The 12,746-nt window shown below is 42.2% G+C and overlaps 1 protein-coding gene across 1 annotated transcript; it reads right to left on the minus strand.

Moving 5' to 3' along the window:
- Window positions 1-2,865: 2,865 nt before the first annotated feature.
- On the minus strand, window positions 2,866-7,085 carry LOC133952026 (extracellular calcium-sensing receptor-like). The gene is made up of 10 exons (XM_062386300.1): window positions 6,952-7,085; window positions 6,542-6,845; window positions 5,630-5,716; window positions 5,384-5,491; window positions 5,101-5,267; window positions 4,502-4,967; window positions 4,194-4,418; window positions 3,963-4,086; window positions 3,399-3,871; window positions 2,866-3,306 (listed from the first exon to the last, which is right to left on the minus strand). Exons 1-10 carry the CDS (start codon window positions 7,074-7,076, stop codon window positions 2,866-2,868), a joined length of 2,520 nt encoding a protein of 839 aa, XP_062242284.1. The 5' UTR covers window positions 7,077-7,085.
- Window positions 7,086-12,746: the final 5,661 nt, after the last annotated feature.

The raw sequence follows: 12,746 nt of genomic DNA on the forward strand, positions 1-12,746 counted from the left end.
TGTCAGAATAAAAGCCATTATTACTGCAGCTGCTTTAATTCCAGGAGACTTTTGAGACCTTCTTATAATTTGCTTTACCACATGGGCCCCAGTGAATAGTGCTATTATGGCAGAGACCATTAGGTTCTGGTACAGTTTCTATGGAGCCCATCTCGTCTTTGACACTGGCTCTCACTATAATAGGTGAAAGAAAGTTGGTGTAAAAGCTACCTGAAAAGAGCCGATTTCAAGAGGGAAAAATTGGATGGGATTTTAGTGCAAGAGGGAAGCCATCATTATGAAAGAAAGTGAATTTAGGTCATAGAAATCTATATACATCTAAACAAGATGTGTTATGCATTCAACTCTGGGGCCTTCATATAAAGATGATGTAAACTCGCAGCCATATGAACACTTTACGTACTTTAAAACCATTTGTGCTAATGCAACCTGGTGGATTTACAAAAGATGGAGAAAACAGGACTATATGGCTCTTAATGTTTTTACCTACTACTGCAGTACTACTGATTCAGCTATGTGGTCATCTTGAAAGTACATTGTGTGTTTTTTACACAAATATTCAGTCGTTTTTTTACTTATTGTTGGTAAAAGTTTAGTTGTAAAATATTTCTTCATTCACTGATGTCCCCTACATTTCCCCCTTTATTACCTCCGCCAGGTTTCCATCTGCGTTTGTTTGTGCGTCTGTTTGTTAGTTAGCAGAATTACGTAAACTACAGGAAGGATTACCAAAAAACTTGGTGGAAGCATGTGGTGTGGGTCAGGAAAGAGCCAGTTACAGGTTGGTGCAGGTTTAGATCAGAAGGTGCATCTAGGAATTTTGTTAGATAAATATATGTTGATTTTCTGAGAGAACAATTCATGAATAATAAAAATCTAACATGCACGGGGGACTGATATTCATGAGTGTGTCTGATTCGGAGTAGTTCCAAATATAAATTCAGATCTAATACATTTAAATCTGTTGTTTCATTAGAGGTTTTAGTGAAGGTTTGTGTAGCCCATCTACTCTTTCATATGTCATCATGTCCCCTTGTCATTTTAACTTTTCTTTTCTGTGTTTATTAAAGAATCGCCCACTCCTGGTAGGGACAAATTTTTACCTCTATCGCTCATGTTAACTTGAAAACCTGACAAACTGACACATTATATTAAAAGCGACTTTTATAAACGTGATTTGTTGGTGTTACTGACAAACACTTCAACACTGAATGGGATGAGAAGTCTCAAGTAGGGCAGTTCTCAGGTGTAAGTCACAGATTGTCAACGGCACCACCTGAGAGACACTTATTTTAACAACTACACCATACGTCCTTAAAACTGACTATTAAGCTGAGGCAAACGCTTTTGAACTTGTCAAAACAAACCAATCATTACAGGCTGCACCAAATTGCTATTTACTGCAGGGCTGCACTGCTTGCCTTATTCAGTTTTTCCTATTTATGCGTTTGAGATAATCCTGCAAACATCTGCATTTATCTGTCTATTTGCCGCTAACCCTTCCTTAAAGCCTCTGATATCATATTACAACCTTATATTCAAGTTATTTTGTATTACTTCTCTGACATCTGTTGTAATGAGGTAAACCCTAACGCGTCCCTGAAGGAAATAAGGAAAACATCTGGTCAGACCAAAAAAATAAATAGGTCATGTCCTAATTTCTGGTTCCTTCCCATGTTTACCTCCAAACTGTCATCAAACCTATGTCGCAATATCTCAGCTGAATTCTGACGCATTTCCCAGACTCACTCCCTCCTTCCATTTATTATCCACAGCTATTAAACGCTTCTCTTCAATATCTTTGTGTCTTGCGATTCAATGGCCCCTTCATTTTCATTGAAGAAATTACTGCACTGGGTTTTCTCATTCGAACCAAATTAATGATTTAACCTTCAAATGGAGACACTCTATTCTGGTTTCCCTAATTAAATCAAGCAAATAATGCGATGATGTGACAGATTAATCTTTGAAATGGAACAGAGGCCGGCTGTGCACTGTGGGAGAAATTAATCCACTGTCTTACCATACAAGGAAATCGAGTGATAAAATGTCAATAAGACACAGTCGTCGATCTGCCTCTCCCTGCCCCTTTCCCCCTGCTTGTCCCTGATAGACGTCAGAGACCCAACATCTCTCCATCTTCCAATTTATTTCACTGCCTTGGGAGGAACAACAGATCAATCAGTGGTGCATAATCAATGCTAGCCTGAGAGCAGCTGTGGAAAGACGGAGCGATGCCTGACGTTGTGGTTTGTTATTGCAGGAAACAGCCAGGCGTGATGCTTATATGTCGAGTCCTCTGGAGTATGAGGATTTAATTAACCAATGACAGCAGGGATTTCCAAGAAGCGTACCTCGGAGACCCTGGGCCTCATCATTCTTTCGGAGGTCAAATCAGCATGGATCCCGCTGCCAAATCCCAGTCAGATCTAGCACTGGCTGCCCTTCACTTTTCCACTGAGGATGTCATGGGACTGTCATGTCGGATGGAAAAAAATGAAAGCCAAGACTATGTGGGTTTTCATGTTTTTGTAAACTGTTCATGATTGAAGTCTTCAGTTATTTGGGACTGACTATGGGGGCTCATCACCCAATACATACATAATGTAGTGCTGTGTCTGTGGTTCTGTTTCCTGTCTTCAGTTCTGCATTGCTAACCAAACTAATCAGTACAGTTGAAGTGGTTTATTTAATTATACCAATGGGGTGACAGGATGCACTTTCTATTGCCCAGTCGGGCACTGAAAGCACACTGCTACCATCTGGTGGTGAAATGGAAATTGACATATTCAAGGACAGTGAGTTCATTCTATTCATCTTGAAAGGAGCAAGTAAGAGGAAGGGATCAAATGTGGATGAAATATTTCAAATTCTGTTGGTGGCAGCTTTTGACATCAAGTGTTTCTTTGTGTTCTTCTCTGGCCTTAATAGAATAATGTAGCACTTTGGTGCAAAGAGGCAGCCCAGCAGTCCGTAACTGGAGGCCAAGATGGCAAACACCTCTGTGACCGTGGAGTACTTCCCTGGAGAGGTAATGTACGCTGGAACAAAGGCAATCCACACGGCACAAAAAATGAGCATGCTGAAGGTAATGAGCCGGGCCTCGTTGAAGTTGTCTGGGAGTTTCCTCGCCAGGAAGGCCAAGACGAGGCAGAGGCAGGCCAGCAGGCCAATGTAGCCCAGAACCAGAGCAAAAGCCACGGGTGACCCTTCGTTACACAAGAGGATGACGATCGGACTCTCGCGGGGCATCAGTTTGCGAGGAGTGGGGGGTGCAACAACCAGCCACATTGTGCAGATTATTACCTGATGGAAGAGAGATATCTTTTTTTTAAACATTGCAGACATTTGTCTAACGTTTTTCTATTCTTTCAAAGATCATCATTAGATGTTCTTACCTGGATAAGTGTGCAAAAGATGATGATTGCTTTTTGCTGCTGAGGCCCAAACCATCTCATCACATTTCTTCCTTGAAGTGATGCCTTGAAAGCCATTAGCACCACTAAAGTTTTCCCCAGAATACAAGACATGCAGAGGACAAAGGTGATGCCGAACGCTGTGTGGCGCAGCATGCAGGACCACTGAGAAGGTTGGCCGATGAAGGTCAGAGAGCAAAGGAAACACAGGTTCAAGGAAAAGAGCAGCAGGAAGCTCAGCTGAGAATTGTTGGCCCTGACAATCGGGGTGGTTCTGTGATAGGTGAATATGAAGGACACGGTGCAGGTGAAGAAGGAGCCAATAAGGGCGATGGCCATCAGGGTGATGCCCAAGGTGTCGCTAAAAGAGACAAACTCCACCTCTTTGGGGATACAGGCTGTCCTCTCAGGACTGGACCAGAACTCTGGCAGGCAGCGCACACACTCTATGGCATCTAAAGAAAAAACAAGAAGGTTTTAGCCAACTAACACTGTGCAGTACCTTCAATTCTGAAACATAGTGTGGGTGAGTAGTTCTCTTCTCACCGGTCTGATTGCTAATCTCCCCAGCTGTACAAACCGCACAATCGTGGCAGCAAAGAGGGAAGTTGGGTCTGATTGCCTTCCGTGTACCTGGGGGACAAATGCTGCTGCATGCTGACAAGGGCACCTGAGCAAAATAGGAAGCACACATGACACTGGTCAAAACAGACTCACATCAGTCACATAATGAAATATTATTGAACAAAATGCAATTCAGAAAACCGCGATGCCTACAGTGGTTAGGTTGCCGTTCCATATAATGTTGTGGTCCTGGAACTGGAGGTCTTGTTTTCCAGTCGTCTCATCGAATTTGCCAATAGTGACAATCTCCATTTCTCCATTTGCTCTCAGCTGCCAGTTAATTAGGTCGTACATGGCTGCAGGGTCGCCATTCTCATCAAACTTTGTCTCATCACCAAATGAATTTGAGTATTTCACCTGTTTTATGTAATGAAGCAGCTACGGGAAGAAATAACTTATGTAGAATTACCAAAATCTTTAAATAATATTTTAGAACACCAACAACTTAGGTTAAACTTTACCTGCCATGGCTGTATATTGTCCATATCTGGACAGGCCTGCAGAGGAAAAGGCCCTTTTCCTTTAACACACTCCCTCATAGTCTGGAGTGCATGGCCAATGGCATAAACAGCCTTATAGACATTGTAGGAAATCCTTAGCTGCGACACATCTGAATAGATATTTGTCACATCCCCCAATTCTTCTGCTCCAGAGCAGGGGGGTTTATGTTCCTGAACATCAGATGGCAAACTCAGGCTGCACTGAAACACCTCTTCCCAGAAAGGTACCAGGAAAGGATCTTCGGGGGCATCTGGGCTGGTGGGATGCAAGCGAAGCAGAAAGTCCTGCAATCCTGGGATGTGTGCTTGTCGAATGGCAAATCCCATAGAACCCTGGAGGATGTGGTGGTACTTTTTGGGCGTAGAGAGGACCGCGGCCGTACTCCATGCCTCACTGGCGAGCCACTGTATCCCAGTCAGCCCCTTTCTAAATTCAAGAGATATGTACACTGGATGTCATTTCTCGCATTGACAAACACAAAATATATTTAAGAGGCAGCTTTGTATCCCATTATGAATAGTGTACTATTGCTGAAGATTGCAAAGAGATGAAATCATGCCTGAGCGCTTCATCAAATAATGCAGCTGCATCTTGTTCAACAGCAAACACGAGAATCACCCGAGCCCCAGAGGAGCGGATCTTGGAAACAATAGATGAAACTGCAGCCTGCTCTCGGTTCTTAGGGATTATCTCATGGAGGGCAACACAAGCACCTAGCTTTCTAACCTAAGAGAGCACAAAGAGACACACAAGAAAACTTACTTCATTATATGTCTACATTAAAAGCTACAGAGTTGCAATTTATCATGATTGAATCTTTTATTCATGGGTGTGTGACCCACCTTATCTGCAAAGATATTTGCTCCACCACGGCCATAGGCGTCATCCCCAGCAATCACACCCACCCAACTCCAGCCGAAATGCTTGACAAGCTGTACCAGTGCATCTACCTACAATGAGACAGTTGAACAGAAAGTGATAATGATAATAACTGATGATTAATGTTTAATAAGGGATAATGTTTCAGAAGGTTAACTGTGAAAATACTTTTAATTCTGATCATTTTGTAAGTAGGCAGTGCCTCTAACCTGGAAGAAGTCACTGGGCATGGTCCTCAAAAAGGCAGGAAACTGTTTTTTGTCACTGAGACAGGCACAGCTGGAGAAATAACTAACCTGCACGGAAGAAAACACAGCAGCCAAAGGTTAAGGCCACCATGTCTTCAACTTTTACCCTCCTGAGAGGTAGTGATGACAAAGGAATACTGTGGGAAAAACATTGTACACTGCTACATTTATAATAATAATAATACATTTTATTTATATAGGACCTTTCATACATTAAATGCAGATCAAATTGTTTTGCAATAAAATCAAGGACATTAAATAAGAGCGATCATAGGGGAAATGTTGGCATTAAAACAAAGTCTAAAGCTAAAATCAAAGCATAAAACTGGCAAAATTTATAAAAAGAAGTAAAAAATAAAGACAATTGTGTCTTTAGTTGTTTCTTAAACTATCAACAGAAGAAGCTCGTTATAAACTTTTGGTGCAGTGCAAGATAAAGTTTCAGTAGAAGACCTGAGGGAACGATTAGGAACATACTCCGATAAACAGAAATGTGTGAGGGTGCTGCACCATTAGGAGACATAAAAACAAGTAAAATAATTTAAAAATAAATCCTCAGTGATACTGGAAGCCAGTGTAAAGACGCTGAAACCAGAGTAATTTGATCTCTTTTCCTTTTTCTCATTTAAACCCTGGCCGCTAAAAGCTGGAGCCGATCAATAGATCTTTTGGGTAATTCTGAATAAAGTGCATTAAAGTAGTCCAGGCAAGAAAGTATAAAAGCATCAGTCAACTTTTGGGTATCTTCAACAGTGAGGTACGCTCTTACTCTAGATGATTAAAGGCAATCTTTGTTACATTATATATGTGTGAATTAAAATCTTATCTTTACCATAGACATAGACATTAGACAGTAGCTTGTCATTAAATTACCTGTGGCACATGGAAAACTCCCAGGAAACGAGCCACTACAAGAGACTGAGTAGAGCCACCATCTCCTATCACTGCTGGTACAGCTCCATGACAGGTGTCATTACCCTCTGTCTCACCTTCAGCCCCTGAACCCTTCTCATTCCCCATTAACTCCAAGGCGGCCTTCAGAGCCTGATGAGGTGAACTGCATGAATCATAGATCTTATATCCCAGCGTGATGTTGGGAAGGAGTCTGCCTTCCCTGTTGATTTCCTCGATGGCAAAGATCATAGTTTGCATCCAACGGAATGTCCGAAAGTTAAATCTGGAGGAGAAAAAGAAGAAGAAGAGACAGATGCACATTTTTAGGCAATCTTCATTTTCAACTCACTCAATCACAAATTTGCAGAACCAGAAATTGGAGGGCTTACCTGGTGCATTGTGTGCGAGGAGGTGTGGAGGTGTAAGACAGACTGTGCTCCACCACCATGTCATGGAGGGAGAAGAGTCCCCCCAAGGTAATGTCTCCCCTTTTCTCCAGCACAGGCAGGTTCATAGAACCTGGGATTATCTCACATTTGGGGTTCTGGTCTTGGTGGGTGGGTAAAATCCCAAACCCCAACAGACCCAGAAGCACAATCTCTGTCATCCTTAATGAAAGACTCTCTTCTGATCTCAAGCACAAATGATCCATCCTTTGGTTAAGCTATGTCTATACTTGTTCAAAAAACAAGCTACTTGGATAACCAACAAATAATAAGCCAAATAGACACCCTGTTTGTTGATAAAAGCACCAGACTATTTGTCGGAGTAAAGTGCAAAAACCAATAAGTGCTAGTGCACAGAAGATAATTCATCATGAGCCCATTCAGACAAGCATAGTATGTACAAAATTTCCCCACAGATAAATTATCCTGCCTTCAAACAACTGGTAAAAAGAAATCCCTCAAAAACAGTCTGAGTCCTGCATCTTCATCGCAAAAGCACAGTACAGAACTCCCGTCCTGTCTTTTGTGTCAAGTAGATACGCTGTCTTATAGCCTATATATGGTGCATAGCTCAAATCACAACTGTCACATTGACCTTATTTCCCCTGGGTTTCTGATCGATGGAAAGAGAGCCCCAGTTTCGCACTCGGTAACAACAATAACAAGAAAGTGGAATGAGCACTTAAGCAAAATGGAAAAAGACAAGAGCTATCCTGTCTGAAGGTCATGCCTGACTAGGCCTAGCTCATCCTTCTGTGATGTGAAGAGGTAGACAGTAGACCCATGTCACCGGGGGCTGCTAAATTAACTTATATGTCTTTCAAACCGACACGCTGACACACAAACATACTCTGACACACAAACAAATGCTGACACACACACACTCCCGCACACACACTGAACAAATGAGCGGAAGGAGAGCTTAACACTTGTATCAAAGATATGGAAACATCAAAACATTATTTGTATTATTCAGTGTGTTAAACAAAAATAAGTACATGATTGTGTTAAATGAATGTAGATTATATGTAAAACTGCTAAGAAGTTATTTACTTTCAACATCCTGAAAGCTTCACCAGAATCCGAAGAAAACTTCTTCCATAGTGTGACTTTTTTTTCTACTTTCTCTTCTCCTTCAATGAGGTTAAACAGGTTTAATAATGTGAGATTCATTAGGTAGTTGTGTTATCATTACCAAGAAAAACCCTCCAGGCAACAAAACAAAGCACCACCGAGTATGAAGTAAAGAGGATATGTTGTGTTGCCCCGGGTCATATAGGCTTATTGACTTAATATGTCCCTGTGTGATGCCCAGGAAAGGACAGACAGAAGCCCCCTAACAGAAAACTCAGTAATACTTTAAGTTGTTTGCTTTTTCTTGTAAAGTAACTCGTTAACAAAGTTTTAGATTTAGAACATCCTGTGCTCTCACGGGACGAGAGGTCGGCCTTGTTTCTGAACACAAGCTGATTAGAAGTGAACAATAATGAGAATGCAATTGTATCACAGTTGTCCTCAAAGGGATATGAGATTTAAGATAATTTGAGCCCTTGAGTATTGGGTGTTGCATCGTATTCTGCGAAGGCTTTGAATGTGCAGACAGGCAAACTGAGAAAAACATACACAGAAATACGTGTGGGAAAACAGAACAGACAGTGGTGCGAAAGAAGTTGTCACAGTGAGTGAGTAAACAAGTGCAATAGTATGCATAGATGCTAGTGATATATAGAGATACAGTAAAACAGATGAGAGCAAGACGAAAAATGTAAACTGGAAAGAGGGTTAGCTTAACACAGATGGGGAAAAGTGAGAATATAATTAAGCAATTCAATACTCTTGTGAATTTAGGGGTGTTGTATAGGACAAAAGTTCGACTAAAGTCAATCCGAGGACCTCACTAAACCAACCAATCGGTAGTAGCGACGGACGGTGTGTACAAAGGGCAGGGACTTACACAACCAGAGCACATTCTCCATCCATTTATTATTAAAAAAGTATCCAGGTGCTTATGAAGGACCTGGGTTCAGTTCAGACATTATTATTCACTCCGAAATTTGGCAGCAAAACTAGACTGTGTCTAGTGATTTGTTTTCTCTGTACCAGGACTGTGCAGACTGTTAACAAAAGAGGAAAACTATCCTATTTTGTGTAGATATAACTTTTTTAGTTTTGCAGAGTAATCAAAAGATTCAATGTGTATCATTGATGTTAAAAATTAATTTCTACTTTTTACTTTTGTACTTAACTACATTTCAGAGGCTGTACTTTCTTACTTTTACTTGAGTAAAGGAGATGAATCCGTATTTCTACTCTTACCAGAGTCTTTATGTACACAAGTATCTGTACTTCTACTTAAAGGGGACATATTATGAAAATTCCACTTTTGTAGGGTTTCTTAATTTGGGCATCTGGCATGATGTTTCTGTCTATGTCAGAAACATCATGCTTGAGTGACTGCGAATGAGTTTACGTATGCTTCCCTCGTCCCAAGCCAATTGGAAGTCTCTCTTACCCCCCCACCCCCCCAATATCATCCCCCCTACACTCATTAAAGATACAATATTTGCCAAAGCACTTCTCTTCGTTTTTGCAATCCTCGGATACACCTGGAATAGCTAGCTAGCAGCATGGAGCAAATTAAGTACTCAAGATGCGCTGTGGTCGGCTGCACAGATCCGCACAGATCTGTACAGCCGACATGGTGCAGTAGAAGCCTGGGTCCTGCGGAAAGCATTTAGAGGTGTCCCGGGGGTCTCCGCCTCGACGATCCGCATGTTTAAGCAGCCACTAAGATGTCTGCTGGGTAGCAGCAGTGAGCTAACGCTAGCTTGCAGCAACTTAGATCGAAATCTACACGAGGGCAGCTCACTTGGAGCATTGGAGACTTCCCTGCGGTGTAGCCCGCTCAAGGTAAGCGGCAAGTTTACACGCGGCAAAAGCGACGGAGGAAGTGGCGGTGACACGGTGCATCCAGGGGTGTCCAAGGCGGTGACGTTAGCAGATACCCAGCCGCTATGTCATGCATCAGCAGATCCGCTGCTGCCTCGGACACCCCCGGATTTCACCGTGTCACAGCTGCTTCCCTGGCGATACCCTGATGGAAAAGCGGTCCTCAGACAGGCATAGCCCCGGCCTCGGGGAGACACAGGGATACTGGTGTTTCGCCAAAGGCCCCTGCGACAGCCCAAGCCTCGCAGGCATTCTTCGACTCGCCTGACTCTGATTCAAACGATATGGTTGAAGGATTTTATCCTCGTCTCCATATTTCTACAAAGGTAACGGATGTCAATAATGGCGTTCATATTTCGTGGAGGAGGGGGGGGGGGAGCTGGCTCATTAACTTATAAAGGAACAGGCACTCAAATCAGGTCAATCTGAGGAGCGGTGTTTTAGACAGGGTAAAGGGGTGCTGTTTTAAATTACCCTTGTGGTAACCAAAATGATCCTTGTGGTAACCAAAATATGTTAGACATTTCATTAAGACCCAAGGAACCATATCAACTTGGGGTTAAAAGGGCATAATATGTCCCCTTTAAGTAAAGACTGCAAGAACTTAGGCCTCCTCTGCTTTAGAGTTTGGCTGGTCCAGGGGTGGAAAGGAGAAAGGTATTGGAAGACCAGAGGGAGCACAGCTTCTGTGGCTTCAGATGCAAAAATGTAACTGAAGGATCTCCAGTTCCCCTCAGAGAGACTCCTTTTCAGCAGAACTGCTGAATGGACCAAGGGTACTGTGGGATGCTGAAGGAACAACCTGAGAAACATCCACCAGAGAAGGAGTAGCAGGAAGGCAGAGGAGGAAATTCATTTCTATGCTGGAGGTCACAGAGATATTCCAAAATCTTAATTTTGGAATGGTGGCAGGGGAAGATGAGATCATCCTGAAAGTAAACATAACATACTGAACGCTGCAGCCCAGGGCTCTGGATCAGGAAGAAACATCGCACAATGTTTAGGAAGCAAACCCAGGTTTGATCAACCTGTGGTGGGCCTGCACTAAAAGAGGGTGTCTTGTGATATGCAGGAAGTCAAGATCTGTCACAGAGAGAAATTGTAGACATCCCTCCCCCAGCAACATTATCAAGGTCTTCATGGAGAATCTTCCCAGACTGGATATACAGTATATCTCTCTGGGAGATTCTGTGTCTACTCCAGAATCTCCTCCTAACTGGACACTGCCAGAGAGAGGTCACCTAAACGTCCCCCTTTCAGATGGCCGAACCACCTTGACTGGCTCCCTTTATGCAAATGAACAGCAGATGAACTGCTCACCCTGACTCAATCACTCTGTGGGGGAAATTAATTTCAATCTCATGTATCTCTGATCTCATCCAATCCTTTGTCATCACATGGTAGTAATTACGCCAGGATGAGGTCATCATATTATTGCATCTACCCACTTATTCCACAAATGTCTGATTGTATGTGAAAGCCATATCTTACGAACCGTTGATCTAATCAGCTTCAACTTGGCCTGTCTGTTGGCATGCTCTGTAGCAGTCAGTGGAGGCAGGGCACTGAGCCTTCAGTCAACAAATCAAGTTCAATATGTCTTCTACTATGTCCTCTGATAAACTACAGCAGCGGTTGGTAAACCACGGGTAAAACCATGGGTCAAAATCTACGGCAGATCATCTTGTTTGGCAATTCGTCTTCAAAGTGAAAGTAATAAAACATAAAAAGCTTTTATAGAGAAAAGTTGAGAATTTAGGTCTGAAGATTGTGTCACTTGCTTAACAAACTTTCACTCTTTGGCCCTCCTAACATTGTAACTGCAACTAAGGCTATTATCAATTTAATTTATGAGAGGAGAAATCAAACAATATGTAGGAAGATAGAGTAGAAGCAAGAAGGAATCTGTCCTTGTGATAATCCACCAATCCTCCATCACCCAGTAAAGAACATTTGTTCTTAAACATCAGTTAATCTCAGTGTAAATTGTTCACTGTAATGTCAAAGTATATAATAGAAAAGGAAAGTTAAGAACAACAGGAGGCCTGATCAGATGTTTGAGATCAAATGTTTGGAACAAATGTTTGTGTCACACCACCTCTCTGTGCTTGTTTGTGTCTGGCGGGTGTTACGGGAATGACTTGTTTTCCAACTTGTTCATGAGAAAAATAACCTATAGTAACATTAGCGTGTTGTTTAATTTCCAATCAGTCATGAATAACATGCACTGAAGTGTAACACACCCACTTGGGAAGCACTTAAAACTTGTTATTGTGTATATTGTGGAAGAGATGTTGCGTCATGGCATCATCCTTAACCTGCCAATTTGCCTTTTACCCATGGGGCTGAGGTGGAACAATGGGGCCAGCTGGGCAAGCAAAGACAAGCAAGTGTTTCCGTCAAGACTGATGACATCTGGGCCTGAGGCGGTGAAACAGGCGCTGAGCAGGTGTTGTGTCGGGAAAATAATTAAATCTGAGATTTAATGAAAGATGATCTTGGCTCTTTCAAAACAAGCCACTCTCATTAATTAGTGACACAGCAGCAGAATCAATATTCCATACCAGCTACACAACTTTGTTTGGAGGTGGAGTTAATGAAATTAACTTTTAAATGTGTAAAAATCTGTCATGTCAAACTGGATGAGGAATCCTGATAGGAATATGTATCGTGAAGAGTTTGACACACATTGCTAATACATATTACTATCAGGGTTCCTCGTTCAGGTAGTCTGACATACAGTACTGTGATTCTCAGTGAAAACACCAACTCTAGACATTCAAGTCTTC

Source organism: Platichthys flesus, chromosome 4, assembly GCF_949316205.1.
Source record: "Platichthys flesus chromosome 4, fPlaFle2.1, whole genome shotgun sequence".
NCBI classification, from domain to species: domain Eukaryota; kingdom Metazoa; phylum Chordata; class Actinopteri; order Pleuronectiformes; family Pleuronectidae; genus Platichthys; species Platichthys flesus.

Excerpts from the sequence above, each read along its gene's own strand:
- LOC133952026 (XM_062386300.1), bottom strand. The coding sequence starts at position 7,076 with ATGAACCTGCCTGTGCTGGAGAAAAGGGGAGACATTACCTTGGGGGGA. Across the intron at positions 6,846-6,951 it reads CCTCGCACACAATGCACCAG|ATTTAACTTTCGGACATTCC; the intron begins GTAAGCCCTCCA and ends TTTCTCCTCCAG. Across the intron at positions 4,968-5,100 it reads TTATTTGATGAAGCGCTCAG|AAAGGGGCTGACTGGGATAC; the intron begins GCATGATTTCAT and ends TCTTGAATTTAG.